The 22,537-nt window shown below is 42.3% G+C and overlaps 1 protein-coding gene across 1 annotated transcript in view; it reads right to left on the bottom strand.

Moving 5' to 3' along the window:
• Positions 1 to 20,646: 20,646 nt before the first annotated feature.
• LOC115463683 (alpha-1,4-N-acetylglucosaminyltransferase-like) overlaps positions 20,647 to 22,537 on the bottom strand; it is an 84,848-nt gene continuing 82,957 nt past the window's right edge. Inside the window, 2 exon segments of the mRNA XM_030194403.1 lie at positions 20,647 to 21,219; positions 21,221 to 21,504. Of these exon segments, the coding sequence (XP_030050263.1) occupies positions 20,946 to 21,219; positions 21,221 to 21,504 (558 nt within the window). The 3' untranslated portion in view covers positions 20,647 to 20,945.

Consider the following 22,537-nt stretch of genomic DNA (forward strand, 5'->3'; position numbering starts at 1 on the left):
CTCTCCCCCCTGCCCTCCTGCCTGCCCTCCCAGCACCCAGCATCAGCCCTCCCAGCATCAGGCCTCCCTCCCTCCGACCCAGCACCAGGCCTCCCTCCCTCCCAGCACCAAGCATCAGACCTCCCTCCCACCCAGCACCCAGAAGCACCCAGCACCAGGCCTCCCTCCCTCCCAGCACCAAGCATCAGGCCTCCCTCCCACCCAGCACCCAGCATCAGGCCTCCCTCCCACCCAGCACGCAGCAGCACTCAGCATCAGGCCTCCCTCCCACCCAGCAGCCAGCAGCACCCAGCACCAGGCCTACCTCCCTCCCACCCAGCACAAGGCCTACCTCCCGCCCTCCCTCCAACCAAACAAGCATCAGGCCACCTGCCCGTCCTCCCCAGCACCCAGCATCAGGCCTCCCACTCAGCACCCAGCATCAGTCCTTCCTCCCTCCCACCCAGCAGCACCCAGCACCAGGCTTCCCTCCCTCCCAGCACCAAGCATCAGGCCTCCCTCCCACCCAGCATCAGGCCTCCCTCCCACCCAGCACGCAGCAGCACCCAGCATCAGGCCTCCCTCCCACCCAGCAGCCAGCAGCACCCAGCACCAGGCCTACCTCCCGCCCTCCCTCCCTCCAACCAAACAAGCATCAGGCCGCCCACCTGTCCTCCCTCCCAGCACCAGGGTCCCCCTCCTCTGAAATTTAAAAAGCGTACTGGGTTAAGGCGGCGTCAACAGTGACAGCGGCAACAAAAAGCATGCTCTTCGTTCGGCGCGCCTTCCCTTCTGTCTATGGGCGGGACCAGAGCTTGAGGGACAGAAGGGAAGGCGCGCCGAGTGAAGAACACGCTTTTCGTTGCCACTGCCGACGCCGCCTTAACCCGGTACGCTTTTTAAATTTCAGCGGAGGGGGGGCCCTGGTGCTGGGAGGGAGGGAGGACGGGCGAGCAGCCTGATACTTGTTTGGTTGGAAGAGGGAGGGAGCGAGGGCGGGCAGCCTGGTGCTTGGTGGGAGGGAGGGAGGGACGCCGGCCTGGTACTCGGAGGGAGGGAGAGTGGGCGGACCAGCGACGGTGCGCGTGCCAAGGGAGAGGGCTCTGCGTGCCCTTTCTGGCACGCATGCCATAGGTTCGCCATCACTGACCTAGTGGGTTCTCTTCTCAATACCAAGGATTTTTCACTTGCTTATGAAGAGGCTCCTTCGGCAGCACAGCTAGCTAATTAGTTTGAAAAGAAAATCCCGAAGATCAGAAGCAGCGAGTTGACCCAGTGGAGTTTCTCAGAGAGCCAGTCTCCCCAGGTAGAGGTGTAATGACTGATCAATTTTGGTCATCTTTCCAGTTGCCTACTTCTGACAGTGTCAAAACTGTGCTATTAAAATATTCTTCTTAGCAGTGCTCCTTGGATGCTTGTCTGAATTATTTATTATGAGCCACTCCTGACCATTTTATTGATCTACTTATATCACACTTATCTTTTATGTTGTCGCATTAGCTTTTCCCTGAAAAGAAGGGTTCTATTATGCTTACTCCGATTCCTAAAAACCCCCATGCTACCAGGACAGATGTCACTAACTATAGGCTAGTGTCATCTATCCCCATTTTGGTGAAAGTAATGGAGTGTTTAGTTCCGTGTCAGCTCATGGAGAATCTCCCCTCCATCTCCCTTTTGCATACCTCACAGTTGGGGTTCAGACCATGCTACAGCACAGAAACAGTGTTAACCACTTTTGTGGCGAATTTTAGGGCTGAGATTAGCTTAGGCAGAAGGGTTCTTGTGTTGCAATTTGATATGTCAAGTGTATTTAGCATGGCTAATCACGATATACTACTTCATTCTAGCCAACTTTGGAATTTGTGGTGATGTTCTGAAGTGGTTCCATGGTTTCCTAAAAGCAAAAAATTCTACCAGGTGACATTAGCTGGTTCCATATCTTCCTCTTAGTCTTCTGATTTTGGGGTGCCTCAGGTTTCTTCCCTGTCTCCCATTTTGTTTAATATTGTGATAGCACCTTTAGGCAGTCTTTTAGAGGACCACAGGTTTCATCCCTTTATCTCTGCAGATGATGTCACGATTTATATCCCTGTTGTGCATGATGTTCAAGATATTCTGCTATTGGTTAAATCTGGCTTAGATCTAATGGAACCTTGGGCATCTGCTTTCAAATTCGAATGAAATAAACCAAATTCTTGGTTCTCACTAATCCGTTTGATCGCACCACTTTAGAGAGATTTACTATTAAACCAGGTATCTTACATTTTGGAGTCAACATTGAGACTGCTGGGGGTGGTGGTACATTGGCACCTATCTTTTGAGCCCCATCTCCTCTGTTGTGGCCAAGTCTTTTAAAACCCTTTGGCAGTAAATGGTTATGATCCTTCTTCTCTGCTGCAACCTTCAGACTCCTAGTCCAGAGGTTGTTTTGTCTCAGTTTGACTATTGCAATGTGTGCTAGGTGTAGGGAACAGTTGCTGAAGAAATTGCAAACTGTCCAAAACGCTGCAGCTAGGCTTGCCTGTAAAGTTTCTCGTTTCGATAGGGCATCACCTGTCAAGCCTCTTAAGACTTGTTAACTGTAAAGTCTCAATATCTTGAAGTATAACCTTGGCACACCAGAACACACCTGAAGTCTCTTTCTTTTCTGAAGTTTCTTTTATTGAATAAATACAGATAATTTACTCACAGTCAGATATTCAGAAGTGTTGCCCCAGGGCACAGAGACTCCGTAATTCTGAGAGCTGTATCAGTGATTGGAGGTAGAAATCTGAGGAGAGGCAGCTTTATTGCAGAGGTGAGAGAATAGTTGAACAGGTAGAAGTAGCTCAGAACTGGGCAACTGGAGAGTGCAATATCTCATTAGGAAGATATATTCAAGGTAAAAAAAACCAAGTTCGTTACAATTGCTGTCTGAAGGAAGATGGAGAATGCCTCATGGCGAGAGAGACAGGGAGGTGAAGAAAGCTCACATAGGCCCAGGGAGGAAGAGGTAAAGACCAATGGGAACAGAGCCTGCCACAGGGTGGCAAGGGTGGTCCTAGAGGACGGCCCTTGATTGGAGGGAAAGGTTATACCTGGCTGACCTTTCAGGACAGAGATAGTAAGGATGACCAGAAAATGATAGCAGGAAGATAAAGGAGCTAAGCTTGGCTGAGAAAGAGAGGAGGTCTGGGCAGCAGCACAAACCAATGGTAACAGTTCTTATACAGACAGGCAGAGTGGCTGCATTGCCTGTGAACTATGTTACACACAATGCATTGTTCACATATCTTTGCAGTGAGAACTGCAGCAAAAGCATTAAACATATTTTAGGATCACATTATAAACTAGTGCAAGGCTGCTTTGCCTCCCAATTAAAGCTAGGTTCAGTTTCAAACTTTGTGTTCTTATTGTTTGGTATGTCCCCTGACTATATGCAGCCTCTTGTTGACCTTCCACCACGTAATACTGTTCTAGGGGCTAGGAATTATTTACAGCTACATTATCTGAGCAGTAAGAAAATTGCATATGTCAGTTCTTGAAGTGGAATTTGCTTATCGGGGTGCTAAATGTTGGAACTCCTGACCTAAATCTGTCCGTGGTCAATGCGATTACATGACATTTTGGAATATGCTAAAAAACCTTCCTCTAGCAGATTTTAGGAAGTGGTCCCTGATCTTCCTGGTTAGGCTGATCTTATTGCTCTTACCTTACTGTCTCCTTGTCTGATTGTATAATGTAATTGCATTCACTATGTTTTGTGTACTTTAGCCTTGATTAACTGTATTGTTAGCCACATTGAACTCAGGTTGCTGGGATAATGTGGGGTATAAATGTCATAAATAAATAAATAAATCAACTTAAATGCAACTGCCAGCTTCTTTTTTTTTTTTTTTTTTAACTGTCAGAACCAGTTACTACCCAACAGTTTAAAGAGCAGAACATTAAATTAATTCATTTCCAACCCTTCCCTTTACTCTTGAAAAAGTTTTTTTTTATCAGCAAAACAATGTGTTTTTTTAGCATAGATGGAAAAAATATTTTATTTTTCCTATGTTTCCTCTTTATCACACCAGCAGTCAACTGGTCCCTGAAGCCAAAACATTTTCAGGGCTTCAACTCTTTAACTGAATCACTCACACCACACTTACTATAGACAAGCATCTGTTAAAACTACTCAAATCCCTCTTTCACATGCAGCACCAATATACAACTTCTTCTCCAAACGTTTCCCACCCAGTTGCAACAAGTGGTAGTTTGGAACTTTATCCCGGGATTCCAACAGCACAACCTGACATGTGCTGTATTGGAGCCCATTCCCGTTCTGAAACACCATTCATAAATACAGCAAGCAAAAAAAAAACACTGACAAAACCCAACTAAAAAGATTATTTTTTTCCTTCTTACCATGCTAGAGCTTTTCTGCAACCACTACTGACAGCCCCATGCATCGTTTCACTTTCTGCTGCAAGGCTCTGCCCACAAGCCGGCAGCCACTGGAACAGGTGCACCTCTGATTCCTCAGTGCGCATGTGCATGCCACAATTTCAGCTTGCACTCACCATCCAACACCATGGCAGCACTGCAACACTTTTTGCCTCCGGACCCCCACCGCCTCTCACTACCATCACTTGGATGTGGCCTGCAGCCCTGCTCAGACTGAATCCAGACCCACCATGGCCCAACACACCCAGGTATTTTTAAATAACTAACCCACTGTGTGTAGGATGTGTAGAAAACACATAAATTTATAGAAATAAAATACATTGTTCCACACAGGATCAGTAAAACTGGTCTTTTTATTAGACCTGCATAATATATTTTATAAGAAGGGAAGACTGGGAGAGAAATCTCTCTCCTTCCAAGTCTCCCTGAAGTATGACAATCCGAATGCTTACATTTATACCCTTAAACACATATGAGGTAAATGATTCAGCTACACAGAATTCCATAGCATCTGCAAAACATACTCTTTTAGAAGGCTAAACTTAAATCTAAGCAAATATGCTAAAAGCCTAAAGTATAAGGGCATAGGTCAATAGAAAAACCTGTTACATAGCATTTCTCAACAACTTTTAATTTATGACCTGTTTTCTTTGGTTAAACACAAAATATATCACAAATACAGGTCAGTTTCAGAACTTCTGTAACCTCTCGCTTATCAAATGGCCTTTGTCAATACAGAAGAGAGGTCTGTAGTCAGGGCTTTTTTTGAGGGTACTTGGGGGTACTGAGTACCGGCACCTTTTCCATTGTCTGCTAAAATTGACCCATAAACACCAAGTTTTAATGAAAGAGCTCAGGCTTTACACACCGATTCTGCCTTGTCATAAATTCTGTGACTGGTTGCAGGGGGTCTGGTTATTGTGAAGTGTGTCCCTCAGTGATCACCCCACCCTTGAAGGGTGGCCTAACATTTGAGTACTGGCACCTTTTTTGCTAGAAACAATACACTGTTTGTAGTAAACATCTTTATTTATACTCACTGGCCTTCCCCTAGGTCAACTAAGCCAGCATTAGTCAATTGCATTTCTTTTAAAGACATACAGTTAACTCTTTCTTTCCCAGTTCCACAGGTTTAACAGTTTCATAAATTCTCTGCTATTTATTGTGTAACATTCTTTTTTATTTTTCCTTGAAATTTTATTAAAGTTTCAGAGCATATAATATCAATGGGTATAAAACATACATAAACCAGGAAGTAAATAAGAAAAAGGGAAAACAAACACTTACAGAACTGTTATGCAAAGGAGATTATACCTTAAATTAACAACAATGGAATGATACATGTAAATTAGTACTAGATGAGCTGGCTCCTCTGAAAGTAAAAACTAGACCCAATAAGAAATTATCCCCATGGTATAATGACGCTCTTTTAGAATTGAAGCATAAGTTCAGATGGAAAGGAAGAGTGTGGGCTAAAACTTGAACCATGGACCAATGGGTTCTTTGGGAAAAAAACTCTTAAAAGAATATAAGCACTTGCCATATTTTTCGGACTATAAGACGCACTTTTTCCCCCCAAATTTGGGAGAAAAATGTGGGTGCGTCTTATAGTCCGAATGTAGCGTACCTGCTAGCTTTGTGTGTGTGTGGGGGGGGGGGGGGGTGGCCAGGGCCAGTCTTAGGCTGAGGCTGCGACCGCATAGGGCCTCATGCTCAAAGGGGCCCCGCGCGGTGCGCCTCAACTCCGCCCAGTGCTTTTTTTTGTGAGGTCTTGCTCACCTGCCCGCTCCCTTCCTTTCATGCACCCGTGCTCCCTGTTTTGAAATCTTTAATTTACGCAAAGTCACGGTGAACCAGCAGTAAAAGCAGCAGGCAGGTGGGTGGGGGTTTGAACAAATCGCTGGACATGGGGAGGGGAGGAGAATTGCTGGACATGGAGGGGAGGTTAGGGCAGGGGAGAGAGGAGAATCGTTGGACATGGATGGCAGAGGAGGACAAATTCCACTGCAGAGCCACACAGGTTGTGCAAAACTGTTGTTCCCATACAAAAAAAGTGTTGCACAACCTGTGGTCCTCCAGCAGATCTCCGTCACACTTTTTGCTTCAAAATTTTTTTTCTATTTTCCTCCTCTAAAACCTAGGTGTGTCTTATGGTCCGGTGTGTCTTATAGTCTGAAAAATACGGTAATTATTAAGGCTAAAACTACTTATTACTCAAAGTTTATAGGTGAAATAAATGTCAACCCTAGGAAATTATGGTGGTCTTTTACTAAAGATTAACTCAAGTTATCTGCAGCAGGGCCCCATTTTATTCCTATGGGCCCTGCTGCAGATAACGCAAGCTAATCTGTAGTAAAAGACCCCTTATATTCTTTGGTTAACAACATAGGCGGTCGGTGGCCCAACTGTTTGGGGAGGCTAAAAGGGGCGGGGTTAGGGGTGGGACCAGGGGTGGAGCTTAAATCCATAATTGTCTGATAACACACAGAAAAAATAAATAAATAAAAATAAAAGTCACAATTAATACCTTTTATTAAATTTAGATATTAGATATGTATCATATGTCAAAGAATAAAGTGGTTGCTCAAAGCATATACTAACCACAATTGCTCAACTGCAAAACACTATGCACAACTTTGTGCAAAAACACACTCAGAACCTTACTGTACCATAAATATTACACTGGGCAGAACCTAATACACCACCCATATGGAAAATGCAGACCGTCAACAATATGAAACAAGGGATCATAATATCACAATTCTCATGTAGAGCCACAAAACATCCTAATTCATGTTTAATGTGGGATAAAATGCCATAAATAAGTAAATAAATATAAATTTTTAATGTTGAGCACCTGATTCTCAAAGTGGACATATTCCAAACACTATAATGAAAATAAAATGATCTTTTCTACCTTTGTTGTCTGGTGACTTTATTTTTCTGGTCATGCTGGCCCAGTATCCGATTCTGCTGCTATCTGTCCTCTTAACTCCATTTCCAGGGCTTCCTTTCCATTTATTGCTTTACTTTCTGCCTTTCTTCTTCATTTCTTGTAAAAGCTGGATCCTCCACAGACTTGACTGTTCAGTGGATCCAGCTTCTGCCTATTTTCTTCATCCATGTGCAGTTTTTCTCTCTTCCTTTCCCCTTATCTCATCTCCTTCCTCACTCTTTCCTCGCCTCCATCCATGTCCAGCATTTCTTCTCTCTCCCTTCCCTCTCCTCCATCAATGTCCAGCAACTCTCCCCTGCCCCCCTCCAGCCATCCATACCCACCCATTGATTCTCTCCTCTCCCCTGCCCCCCCTCCAGCCATCCACACCCACCCACCCATTGACACTCTAATGGGAATTTTTAGTCAAAAACATTAGCTAAACCCTTCGTTTTTGGATCAAGCTTCACATTTGTGATCAGAGCCATGCCCTAACATTAAGGCTGTAAACATTTCCAACAATTTTTACCCATAAATATGCAAATGAGAACCTCCCCAAAACAGACTAATTTGCATATAGACTCAGGGTATATTGCATATACCAATCCCACTTCCTACCACTTAAATTCTGCAATTAGATTTAATGCAAATACTTTAAAAACTTATTTTTAGCACTTTTAAAATTTCAGGGGTCAGTGCAAGTCTCTTTGGTATGAAGTGCTCATGTGCAGGAATTCAGCCTAATTAAATATCTCCATGGCAACCCAGGACACGTCAATCTCTTTGTCAAGGTCATGGAAGGACTGGCCTCGCAACAACTGATAGAATATCTCCAACTCCATTCCATTCTGCACAAATCGCAATCTGGATTCCTACTGCACTGAAACTGTTCTTACCACTCTCTTAGCCAGCTTCAGACAGGAGCTTAGTATTGGTAATAAAATTATAGTACTCCAATTTGATATGTCTAGCACATTCAATACTGTCAACCACAATATTCTCTTAAATTTTCTTGACCATTATGGTATTTATGGTGCTGTCCATGATTGGTTCTCAAGATTTTTGAAATCTAGATCATACCAAGACCAAGTTAAACAATTAGGCACTATTTCTTCATCCTGGCTTTCTAGAGTGGAGTACCGCAGGGTTCTCCCTTCTCTCCCATCTTATTTAACATCATGATGATTCCTCCTGATAATCTACTTGAGAGCAATGGTCTTTCTACTTTTATTTATGCTGATGACATTACTATTTACATCCCATTTTCCAAAACTCTTTATGATATCATTAATAAAATCAGATTAGTTATCATATTAACTGAATTATGGGCTTCTAATTTTAAACTGAAACTTAATACTGAGAAGACTAAACTTTTATTAATAGCAAATCCTTATCATCCAACTATTCTCAAAGATTTTACAATTGATAATATAACCTATCCTGTTGTATCTTCAATTAAAATATTAGGGGTTACAACTGATCACTTTTTATCCTTAAAAGTCAAGCCTCGAATGTTGTCTCTAGTTCCTTCCAAACAGTGGCATACTAAGGGGGGGGGGGCGGTCCGCCCCGGGTGCACGCCGCTGGGGGGGTGCTGCGCGTCTGTCGGCAATGCTCGTTCTCTGCTCCCTCTGGCCATGGAACGGGTTATTTCCTGTAACGGGGCAGAGGGAGCAGGGAACGAGCATTGCTGACAGATGCGCGCCACCCCCCCCCCCCCCAGCAGGTAAAGATGCGCCGGGGGGGGGTCATTTCACCGGGGGCAGCTGCCCCTTTCACATCCCCTGCCCTGCCCCTTCCACGTCCTCACCCCCCTGGCGCATATTCCCCTCCTCCCCCAATCACTTTGCCTCCCCCCTGTCATCTCCACTCCCCCCCCCCCCCGTCACCTCCCCTCCCCTTACTCTACTATCCCTGGTGGTCTAGAGGTACCTCTTCGGGGCAGGAAAGAGTCCCCTCTTTCCTGCCCGGAGCGCTGCTGACAGCTGCCCTGCATCCTGTGGTGAGTCCAGCTCTCGGCGTTTCAAAATGGCCGCCGAGAGTTGAAGTCTTGCGAGGCTGCTTCAACTCTCGGCGGCCATTTTGAAACGCAGAGAGCCGGACTCACAGTATGCAGGGCAGCTAGCAGCAGCGCTCCGGGCAGGAAAGAGCCCGAAGACGAAGAGGTACCTCTAGACCACCAGGGATAGCAGAGTAAGGGGAGGGGAGTCCCGTGCCCGCCCCGCCAGCCAGCCCGTTTGTGTCCGTCGTTTCGCCGGGGGGGGGGGGGGCGTGCTGCACCCGGGGGGGGCGCATTGGCAATCTGCCCCGGGTGTCAGCCCCCTAGGAACGCCACTGCTTCCAAATGCTTTGGAAACTAAAGAGATTGTGATCGTTTTTCACAAAACCAGACTTCCATACCTTAACCCAATCTCTTGTTCTAACAAAAATCGACTATTGTAATTCTATCTATGCTGGAATTAAATGCAGTCTTCTTAAAAAACTACAAACTGTTCAAAACACAGCTGCTCTTCTAATTTGTAAATCACTGCACTTTGCTAAATCTACGGCACTGCTTCATAATCTACACTGGTTACCTATAAAGAGCAGAATTTCTTTCAAGCTATGTGCATTGGTCCATCAAATGTTATTTGGTATGTCACCATCCTATATGAATGAACTTATTGATTTACCTCCATGCAATGCTTCCGTGTCATCCAGAGAATATCTCATTTTACATTTCCCCAGTTGCAGAAATGTATCTTTTCTTATCAATGCACCAAAATCTGGAATTCTCTTCCTAAACAAATTAGATATACTAGTGATTAGGGGTTATTTTGTAATTTATTGAAAACTTACTTTTTTAGCTCAATTGTCAACAATGTTAGAACTCAGTGCTGGATACTATTTAGCTCCTTATATTTCACTTCTTCCTGACGCCCCACTGAATTTGCCCGATCACTTCCTATATAATATTTTTATTATATTCTTTAAATGTAACTCTAATTTATTTCTTTTCTTTTATGTTTATATTGTAAGCCACATTGAACCTGAGTTCCACTTGGGCTAATGTGGGATAGAAATGCAATAAATAAATAAAGAAATGAGCATGACTGTAGCAAGTAGTGATTTACAACATAATCAAGTAGCAGACATCAGAGAGTTCACAACATCAGTACATGGTGACCAAATTGAGATCTTTTTAATTATCGATCCTAATAGTTCAGCTGATGCAAATTCATATTTATGGTATAACAAAACTGAATGCCACCAAAAGTGTTCATTCAACAGAGAGGAGTTTTTCCAATTCATTAAAATCATCTGCTGAGCAACAGTAATAAGTATATTGAAACGAGATTTGTGATGATTTGGTAGGTCTAAAATTGAAAAACAAGATTTAAAACTGATTAATGGCAGAGACAAAGGGATATTGAGTTTGAGTATATGACAAATAATATCCCAAACTAAGTGCCAAAAAGGCTGATGAACCAATGTTCCTGGCTGTGCGTGACAATACCAGCATAAGTTGGACGTGATAGTTTACATTGTGAAGCTTTCTTGGGGGCCCTTTAACTAAGCCGCGTAGGCGCCTATGCGTGCCCAACGTGTGCCAAAATGGAGTTACTGCCTGGTTACCGCGTGACCTGTGTGGTAATTTCATTTTTGACATGCGTCTGCTACGTACGTCCGAAAAATAATTTTTATTTTCTTTGGTACTTGATGCATGTAGGTCATTACCACCCGGTTAATGCATGAGACCTTACCACTAAGTCAATGACTGGCAGTAAGGTATCAGACCCAAAATGGACGTATGCCAATTTTTATTTTGCCACACATCCATTTTCGGCAAAAATTTTAAAAAGGCATTTTTTTACAGGCGCGTTGAAAAATGGATCTGCACGCGTCCAAAACACGTGCCTACACTACCGCAGGCCATTTTTCAGCACACCTTAGTAAAAGGACCCCTTGGTGTCCAAACAGCTCTATGATACAAAAAGTGCATTGATTGCATAAAATTAGCTGCTGATAAAGGTTTGATTAAGGATGACCAAAGCTTGGGTAGCGAAGTCTCAAGAATAAGATGGTTAGTGTCTTTCCCATAATGATCGAAGAGAGGTGCTGTATTTCTGTTGACGTGATAATAAAATCTTGTATACAGATGAGGCTACATGACCATTACTTAACAGGGTGTTAGAGAGGTGATAAATAGTAGGCTCAAAGCATTGAACAGTTTTCCATATTCCGGATTTCTTCAGATACTTAGGGGTCCTTTTACAAATGGCTGAAAAATGGTTTGTGGTAGTGTAAGCGTGGGTTTTGGGTTTGCGCCGATCCATTTTTTAGCGTGCCTGTAAAAAAGGTCTGGGTTTTTTTGCTGAAAATGGACGTGCAACAAAATCAAAATTGTCGTGCGTCCCTTTTTTGTCTGAGACCTTATCACCAGCCGTTGACCTAGCAGTAAAGAATCTGGGTAGTAATGACCTACACCCATCAAATGCCACTTGACGCATATCCGATATGCACACCAGAAAATAAAAAATATTTTTCAGGCGTGCGTAGCGGACGCACACCAAAATTGAAATTACCGAAAGGGCCATGTGGTACCCGGGTGGTAACTCCAATTTGGTGCGTATATGCGCCTACATGGCTTAGTAAAAGGGCCCCTGAGAGAGTTGAAGCCAATGGAAAAATTGAGAGGAGGTCAGATGAAATTTAGATTGAAGCTCCTGAAAAGTTTGCATATTGTTTTTATTCCAAAGTCCAAATATTACACTGTGCCCAAGTATTCCAATAGAAAGTAGTATTGTTAATAGAAAACTTAGAAGGTATGAAACAGAGCAGGAATCATACTAAGTATAAAGTTTATTTTGGGGGAGACCATCATTTCAATAGTTTCAAGTCTGCCCCACCATGATATGGGCAAGGGGTGCCAAGCCAAAAAAAGGTTTTTAAGGAATTGTAATATATTATCACCATTATGTATTATTAGTATCATGTAATGTGTGGCATAAGTCAATACCTAGGTATCTGATTTTCTTAGATGACCAGAGTAAACCATATGGCTGGACTAATTTAGGGGTGGCATGAACGTTTAAAGGAAGTACTTCAGTTTTAAATTGATTAATTTTATAGCCATAAAACAAAGAGAAAGTATGAATGAGGGGAAAATAGCGAAGACAATGAGGAAGAGGGATTAGAGACAAATAAAAATATATCGTCGGCATGTGCAGATACCTTCAAATGTAAATCATGGTGCACTAAACCTGTGAAACAAACAAAAAAGTGGGCACAAAACCAGGAGTCCCAGAGACTGGATCACAGTAAAGCTAAAACCAAATTTTATTAATTAGTATATTTGACTCGACACAACCGTTGTGTTTCGGCCAAAGGGCCTGCATCAGGAGTCTACAAATAAAAACAGTAAAAATAAACATTTAACATAACATAAAAATTAATTGATATATAAATCTAAATAAGACATATATATAAAACAACATAAAAACACTATAATAATATGTAGAATATTCATAAAAAAACAAACACAAAATATATATCAAATGATCAGAACAACAGCAAAATCATAATGATAATAATACATGCGTAACAATTAAGAAGACAAATGAACCAAATAAAACAAAACAAAATGAAAAATGTGTCAGTAGGAAAATAATTCTTGAAACATTATGCAACAGTATAAAACAGAAGAAAAAGTAGAAAAAAAGGAAGAGAAAACAAAAAAGAAGAAAAATGGAAAAAATGAATAAATTAATAATTAGGAAAAAAAGAAGAAAAAATATGTAAATAAAAAAATGAGTAAAGAAAAAATTATTATTAAATATATGGAAAAGGACTAACCTAAATACTGAGGTAGACAGCTAATGATGATCCAGAATAAGAAATACTGGCAAATAGTGTATAAATGGTCTGTAAAATAGAAGAGATGTACAAATATTAACAAAGTATCCAATGCAAAAATGCATGTTTATGTACAAAGAATCACATGATTTGAAGCTAGTAGGAAGAAAGTGTATATGGTATTGAATACCAAACTGAGAAGTGACTAAAAAGAACATATATATATATATATATATATATATATATATATATATATATATATATATATATATATATATATATACACACATACATACACACACACTAACACACATATACACATACATACATCCACATACATATTATTCTGTGGAAGGTAACAGAAGGATCTGGGGAAAATATTATGTCCGATAGATGAAATACTCAGATTGAAGGCATACAGGCTAATATGGCAAAGGTGAAAAACGAGAAACAGATATCTCAGAGAAAAAAAGAAAAAAAGAAAGAAATAGCAACGGTGAGAAACAGATGTCTCAGAGAAAAAAATATATATATACCTTAAAAGACCTTTGTACTGAACTGAGAGTTGATAGCTATTAGAAGCGGTTCCAAGGCCAAATTAAATAAATATGGGGATTAAGGGCAGCCTTGACATGTTCTTCTATGAAGGGTAGCATAGTCTGAGAGATGATTATTGGCTATAATTCTAGTTGTGGGATTAGAATACAGGACCTTAATTTTATTGATAAATTCCAGTGGTGCTCTAAACCAATGTAAAGCTGTAAATAGCCAGGACCATTCCATCCTATCAAAGGCTTTTTCAGCATTTAATGATAGCACAATGATAGGGTAATAATGGGATTTGGCACATCACATGAAAATAGCCGGTGCCAGTCAAGCCCCCACCCCTGTGGGCCAACACTTCACAAGACCAGAACACTGCACCAGTGATTTCACAGTAAGAATACTGAAAGGTAAGTTTAAAACAATACAGGAACGTAAGACCTTTGAAATAAGAATGATTGAATATTTTGACACACAACAAACAGGACCCATTATAAACCATAAGCTGTTTATTTCTCTGTTTATTACCCTCCTCTCACCTACCAACACCCATTCTGTCAGAATATCAATGAAATGCTTTGATGTCCCCATGCATACCCCCACCCTCCCACTCTGTCAGACTGTCAAAGTAATGCTTTGATGTTTCTCTTATATATACTATCTGCTACCATATTTGCTTATTTCCGATCTGACGAAGAAGGGCAACCTTCGAAAGCTAATCAAGAAATGTATTAAGTTATGTCCAATAAAAAAAGTATCATCTTATTTTCTTTTCCATGTTTTATTTTGTTTGATTTCCATTGATAACCTTTAAGAGTGGACTAACACGGCTACCACACCTCTCCACATTGAGCCTGCAAAAAGGTGGGATAATGTGGGGTACAAATACAATAAATAATAAAAATAATAATACTTATGTGTATGTAAAAATGGATTTATGTTTCAATCATTTTTATTCTGGTTTTCGCCCTCTCCACTCAACCAAAACTGCGCTTACTAAAGTCTCCAATGACCTATTACTGGCTAAATCCAGAGGTCAATATTCCATCCTCATTCTTCTTGATCTTTCCGCTGCTTTTGACACTGTCGATCACAGCATACTTCTCGATACCCTGTCCTCACTTGGATTCCAGGGCTCTGTCCTTTCCTGGTTCTCTTCCTACCTCTCCCTCCGCACCTTCAGTGTTCACTCTGGTGGATCCTCTTCTACTTCTATCCCTCTGCCTGTCGGCGTACCTCAGGGTTCTGTTCTTGGTCCCCTCCTCTTTTCTATCTACACTTCTTCCCTTGATTCATTAATATCATCCCATGGCTTTTTCTACCATCTCTATGCTGATGACTCCCAAATCTACCTTTCTACCCCTGATATCTCACCTTGCATCCAAACCAAAGTTTCAGCGTGCTTGTCTGACATTGCTGTCTGGATGTCTCAACGCCACCTGAAATTAAATATGACCAAAACCGAGCTTCTCATTTTCCCCCCCAAACCCACCTCCCCGCTCCCCCCGTTTTCTATTTCTGTTGATGGCTCTCTCATTCTCCCTGTCTCCTCAGCTCGAAACCTTGGGGTCCTCTTTGACTCTTCTCTCTCCTTCTCTGCTCATATCCAGCAGATTGCCAAGACCTGTCGTTTCTTTCTTTACAACATCCGTAAAATCCGCCCCTTTCTTTCCGAGCACTCTACCAAAACCCTCATCCACACCCTTGTCACCTCTCATTTAGACTACTGCAATCTGCTTCTTGCTGGCCTCCCACTTAGTCACCTCTCCCCTCTCCAGTCGGTTCAAAACTCTGCTGCCCGTCTCGTCTTCCGCCAGGGTCGCTTTACTCATACTACCCCTCTCCTCAAGACCCTTCACTGGCTCCCTATCTGTTTTCGCATCCTGTTCAAACTTCTTCTACTAACCTATAAATGTACTCACTCTGCTGCTCCCCAGTATCTCTCCACACTCGTCCTTCCCTACACCCCTTCCCGTGCACTCCGCTCCATGGATAAATCCTTCTTATCTGTTCCCTTCTCCACTACTGCCAACTCCAGATTTTGCGCCTTCTGTCTCGCTGCACCCTACGCCTGGAATAAACTTCCTGAGCCCCTATGTCTTGCCCCATCCTTGGCCACCTTTAAATCTAGACTGAAAGCCCACCTCTTTAACATTGCTTTTGACTCGTAACCACTTGTAACCACTCGCCTCCACCTACCCTCCTCTCTTCCTTCCCGTTCACATTAATTGATTTGATTTGCTTACTTTATTTATTTTTTGTCTATTAGATTGTAAGCTCTTTGAGCAGGGACTGTCTTTCTTCTATGTTTGTGCAGCGCTGCGTACGCCTTGTAGCGCTATAGAAATGCTAAATAGTAGTAGTAGTAGTATTCAAAACTTAAGAAGAAAAGTTAACATCATCATGTATGAACGTCTGATATTTTCCCCCCATGTGGCTAAACTAACACATAGTACTTCTACCCCAACAAATAAAACTTAATCTTCACTCCCCTTCCCTTCCCCTCCCACCCCCCCACCCCCCTTTTTGTTTCCCTTGCTATGGCATCAAATGAACATAATAACGCAGGGTACAGGGCAATATCTAGAAGTTTAACAGTCTACTCCTGGCAGTTGGAGTCAGAGTATTCCAAAAGGGAGTCCAAGTGAGTTGGAAACGCACTCCAGTCTTCGTTTTAAAATCTGTAATTCCCACCCTCTCTACCCGCAGTAATGTTATCATACGCACACTCCACTGCGATACTGTAGGGTAGTTGTATGTAAGCCATTCTGAGAGTATTGCTTGTTTAGCCACTACAATAGCTTTGCGTATAAAAGCGGTAAATCCTGATGGGACAGGGTGTATGAGAACAGGATGGCCCAGGAGCAGCGCCGAGTCATACTTCCAGCCCGCCTTCCACATCTCAGAAACATATTGTACTAGCTCCTTCCAAAATCGGACTATGCCCTTGCAGGACCAAAACATGTGCCCGAGGGTGGCCCCCGGATCCCTGCATTTGAGGCACTCTCCCCAAGGCGAGAGTCCCATGTGAAAGGCTCTTCTGGGAGAAATGTAGAGTCGAAGAGCAAATTTGTATTGTAGCTCCCAGTGCTGCGTCATGTTCATTGTTTTGCGCATTGTAAACACATGGGACTTGAACTGAGGCAATGTAAGGGCCATGGGGATATCTTGTTTCCAGGCAGCCAGTAACTTGGCATAGTCTAGTTCGGTAACTGTGTCCCTGATGTGCCTGTGATGGAACGTGAGGGGCACTTTTTGCTGTGCCTCTAAAGAGAATGCTGTTGCCAACTCTTTCTGGACATCCTCCGCCAGCGCCTCCCAGGACAAGGAACGTATATAATGCTTTAGCTGTGCATAATAGAACTCATCGGAGGGTGGCAGGGCGTATTCAGCACAGAGCTCCTGAAATGGCTTTATCTGTCCTTCACGGGTAAGTACTTGTAACAAGTATACTATCCCTTTCCTTTTCCATCTGCGGAACACAGAATACAGCCTTCCAGGTGCAAAGGCAGGGTTCCCGCATATTGGCAAGTATGGTGTAACCTTCGAAGAAAATCTGTGTAATTTACAGATCTATTTCCAAGTTGCTTTTGCTGATGTCATTATTCCTGTATGCTTCAGTAGGGGCGGCAATGGTAATCCCATCGTGTGCAAATAGCTGCTGAAGTGCGTTTCTGGGTATAATTGTAATTCCAGTTCTGTATTTGTATGGTCCTGTATTCTGCGAAACCAGTCAGTGATGTGGCGCATGCCACTAACTATTGTTAGATATTTCACGTTCAGTAGTCCCAAACCCCCATATTCTACCGGTATACTCAGTGTTGGAATGGAAAGGCGGGGTTTCTTCCCACTCCACAAAAATTTTTGCATTAACCTCATTAATTTCTTTTCCTCCCCCCTCTTTAAGTAAAGCGGGAGAGTTTGAAAAACGTAGAGCTACTTTGTAACTACAATCATGTTGTACAATGCAATACGCCCCAGGAGAGAGAGTGGAAGGGATCCACATGCCTGCAATTGTTTTTCAGTGTCTTTCAATAAGCGTTGTATATTTAGCTCATATAACTGGGACAAATCAGCTGGAATACATACTCCTAAATACTTAATCATGCCCTGCGCCCACTGTAAGGGAAACTGTCCAGGCCAAGATGTTTTGACGTCTGGTAAAATGGGAAGTGCAATGGACTTGTGTAAATTTAATTTAAAGCCAGAAAATTTCCCAAATTGTTCAATTATCTGCAGCAGCCTGCTTAAGCTCTGGGCAGGGTTTTTCAATAGTACCAGCAGATCATCTGCGTAGGCCAACGCCCTGATGTCATGACCTGCCAAGGTGACCCCCTCAAGGTCCTGGGTAGATGCAATGATCCTCAGCAGTGGCTCCAAGGATAAAACAAAAAGTAGCGGGGAGAGTGGACACCCCTGTCTCATTCCACGACATATTTGGAACTCTGACTCTCTTGTGCCATTTACAAGAACCCTCGCCGTGGGCTGGCAATATAGAGTACGAACAGCCCGCAGGAACCACCCCACTATACCCATGCTTTCTAAGGTCTGAAACAAGAAGTCCCACCCGACCCGGTCAAAGGTCTTCTCCGCGTCTAAACTTTAAAAATGGATTTATATATCATAAATGACATATCATATTTTAAACTCAATTATTTCAAGCACTTACCAACACTAAACCACATACACATCTATGAAACAATTCAACATCAGATCCTCCAAAATATTCTAAAACCATGTCTGATGTTATGACAAACAAACTAAAATTAAATTAAAGTGTTGATGCCACCTCAGTAAGGCCAACACACAATCCCTCAACCGCAAAACACTATGTACAAACAACCTTTTAGGGTGGATTGTGTTAATGAGCTCTTTTATTAATGACCAGCTAGAGATAAGAGTTTTCAATTTTGGCACAGTATAAGTCATCACAAGAAGAAAATGGACTGCATTAGGGGCTTATAGCCCATTTAGTTATGTTTAAACAAAAGAGGTCTGCATGAAACAAAATATTTATTTTTATTTTGACTTATAAAACCTCTCTCTCTCTGCCCCAATCCAACGTTGTCCCACTGTCTTGCCCCTCCTCCCTGTTCAGCAAAGGCAAAATATAAGAAAACCAATGGACTGCATTAGGGGCTTATAGCCCATTTAGTCATGTTTAAACAAAAGAGATCTGTATGAAACAACATATTTATTTTTTATTTTGCCCCAATCCAACATTGCCCCACTGTCTTGCCCCACATCCCTGTTCAGCAAAGGCAATGCAATAAATAAAAGATCCAAATACTCCTCCCCCCCCCCCAATACTTACCTGCTTTGGTGCTTGCTCGATCCACTGCCTCCCTCCCTGGCTCGTTTGGTGACTGACTGAAAAGAGTCACGTGCTGCAACACTCAGGCTCACAGTCACAGTCAGGCTCTGCCACTGGAACTGCAGCAGGAAGTGTATCACAGGAGGAGGTTCCGGCAGAGCCAGACCCACTGGGGAAGGAGCCTTAGGGTCCCTAGTGAGTCGGGCAACATGTAAGAAAAGAACTGAGGGGGTGGGCGCTGGCACCGAGAGGAAGAAACAATTTTGTTCCGAACTTCCTTCCTGCACTGAATTCAAGGAGGAGGCAGGGGAAGGTAACGGTTGGACTGAGGAGGCTTAGCCTCCCCAAGCCTCTTATATGGGGCACCTATAGCCAGCACTGTCTGTAACCACAGTTACTCAACGTGTAATTAAACTCTGGAATTCATTGTCAGAGAATGTAGTAAAAGCAGTTAGCTTAGCAGGGTTTAAAAAAGGTTTGGATGGCTTCCTAAAGGAAAAGTCTATAGACCGTTATTAAGATGGACTTGGGGAAACTCCACTGCTTATTAGCAGCATAAGTACATAAGCACAGCCATACTGGGAAAAGACCAAGGGTCCATCAAGCCCAGCATCCTGTCTCCGACAGTGGCCAATCCAGGCTTCAAGAACCCGGCAAACCCCCCCCCCCCCCAAAAAAAAAAAAAAAAAAAATTAATAATGTTCAATGGACTTTTCCCTCAGGAATCTGTCCAAACCCCCTTTAAATTCCGTAAGGCCAGCTGCTGTCACTACATTCTCCGGCAACGCGTTCCAGTGTCTAACTACACGCTGAATAAAGAAAAACTTTCTCCTATTTGTTTTAAATCTATCATATTCTAGCTTCCTCGTGTGTCCCCTGGTTTTCTTGTTGTTTGAAAGTGTAAACAAACGCTTCACATCTGTCCGCTCTACTCCACTCATTATCTTGTAGACTTCTATCTTATCACCCTTCAGGCGCCTTTTCTCCATGTATTGTACGTTTTGGGGATCTTGCCAGGTACTTGTGACCTGGATTGGCCACTGTTGGAAACAGGATACTGGGCTTGATGGACCTTCGGTCTGCCCCAGTATGGCAATACTTATGTACTTATGAAACCCCTCTGATCCTAATGTTGCTCCAACGAGATCTGTTTTCCAGGTCTAACTTCCCCCAGAGAGCCCTGTTACCTTTGCCAAGAGGCTCCTGCTGGGATTTAAGTTCACACACAGTATCATCGATGCCATCTATTTTGGTATCGAGCACCTCCTGGCATACACCATGTTCGCTCAGCTCTTTTTTTATGTCCTCAAGGGCCCCTTTTATTTAGTTTCACCATCTGCAGCTCCATGCTTTATATCGCTCATCCACTATTGCAGTTTGCTATTATATTCCATGAGGCCAGATCGCTCTATATCTGTGCTCTGCTCTCCTTCAGGACTCTATGCTGCCATCTTGTTCTGTCTAGACCCACCTGCCACTCTCATTACTGCTGTTGCTTTTTCTCAAGAATATCGCCTGCTGAAAAGGTCGATTTGAGGGGTTATTATAAATTTATTTGCCTAGCATTGCGGGAGCTTCAGCTCAGTGCTGCCAATATGCTGATGTCACTTCCTCCCCCATGTTATTTTTACATTTTATATAATTTGTAATTGCTTTATAGTATTAAGATTTTCATCAAATATAATTCAAGGAAAACAAATACAATTAAAGAAAATAAGGAAGAAAAGATGAAGGTCTGAATAGTTTTATACAGGTCCTCATTGCCTCTCTCTATATTTAAGAAAAATATTGGGTAAGAAGCTATTACTTTGAATAATATTGCTCTCCTGTGTTTATTTCTATAATGTGTGCATATAATGTGTACAGTGCTGCATATGTCTAGTAGTGCTATAGAAATGATTAGTAGTAGTACTAGTGTCTTACAATGAATTGATAAGTATATGGACAGTATTTGATAAAGAGGTTCTCAGTCAATGAATTGCTTCCAGCAATCACTTTCTTTTTACCTTTGTTCATGAAATTCCACAAGTGCAATGCATAAGAGCTATTAAAAGTGTCACTGGGATTCCAGACCTGAAAGTACCTTTCCCATGCAGGATAGGGAATTGGATAGAATCGCTGTGGGTTCAGAATGAAAAAATCTCCACATGTGGCATCTTCTGTACCCTTGACAACTGGCATCCCATATTCTAGTAAGTAGTCTAGGGCCTTGTTGTCCCCATATCTCTCCTCTGTAGTTCTTCACAAAGTCCTCCATGCAGTCCCAGAGAAACTGATAGTGCCTTTGGAAACCAAATGCTGCATTGTTGCAAATCTTAGTGTTCTGAAATGTCAGGAAATCAACTTGTGGGATAGGCCTCATGGATATCATATCTGTGTCCATGTAAATCCCACCATACTTCCAAACCACTGCTAATCTGACGCCATCTGCACTGACATGTGTCCAGTATTGCTCCTGGGCTGGGTTTACCTGTAAATTAATGAAAGATGTCGAGTTTTTATTGTTTCACTTGTTTTGTTTCATTATCAGTATACAATCAGGAACAGATTAACACATACTATAGCATATGCTAAAGTGATTACTCCACTGCAGGGGTTTTCAACCCAATCCTTGAGGCATATTCAGTCGGTCGGAGTTTTCAAGATATCCCCGATTGGTTGGGCATGCCCCAAGGACTGTGCTGAAAAACCTCTGTTGCACTATATAGCTATTGTGCCCTGAAAAGCCAGAACACAGCAAGTCAAATTTTTGTCAAAACTAAGATAACCCACCAGATATCCTGTAGTTACTGTGCATTTATTAATATGAAAGCCATTTAACATTTGGATGCATTTTCAAGCCTATAGTAAAAGTCTAAAACACAGGCCGGCCAATATTTAAAGTGAGTTTGCCAGCCAGGAACAGTCACTGACCGGTTAATACATGTTATAATCTAGTCTTTTTACCACCACCCCAAATAATTATGTACCAGCCACAATATTTTGAAGTGATAAAAGACTAGGAAGGCTACATATGAGAAAAGCAATTTTTTATTTACTTACCACAGAACAGATATATACAAGGTAGATATAATCAATAGTTTCTCATGGGAGAACAGCCACCACTACACATAAGTGTTCTCTGCCATTGTCTTTCCAAAGTAATGCACAGCTTGAACTGTTTATATATCCTTTATTTTCACATAGGTTTTTGTTTTGTGGAATGCAGTGGTATATTATAAAAATACACTTACTTTTTTTTAGTACTACTATTTCACACAGAGGTATTGAATAATGAGGGAAGAGCTTTCTTCATGCAGAAGTTGTGGCCAGAGTCAGTCTAAATGTGCCAACTTTCTCAAGTTCAGCACACTATTAGTTGCCAAGTTTTTGGAAGATGGAAATGAGGAAATAAAAATTAAGTTTTGGATGTACCCAGTGGAAGTTGTTGTTTACTTTTGCAATATATGTATGGATGCCTGTGTTCATGTAGTAATGTTTGAATAACTGCCTATACTTATGGC

The sequence above is a fragment of the Microcaecilia unicolor genome, chromosome 2 (genome assembly GCF_901765095.1).
Source record: "Microcaecilia unicolor chromosome 2, aMicUni1.1, whole genome shotgun sequence".
In the NCBI taxonomy this organism is placed as follows: domain Eukaryota; kingdom Metazoa; phylum Chordata; class Amphibia; order Gymnophiona; family Siphonopidae; genus Microcaecilia; species Microcaecilia unicolor.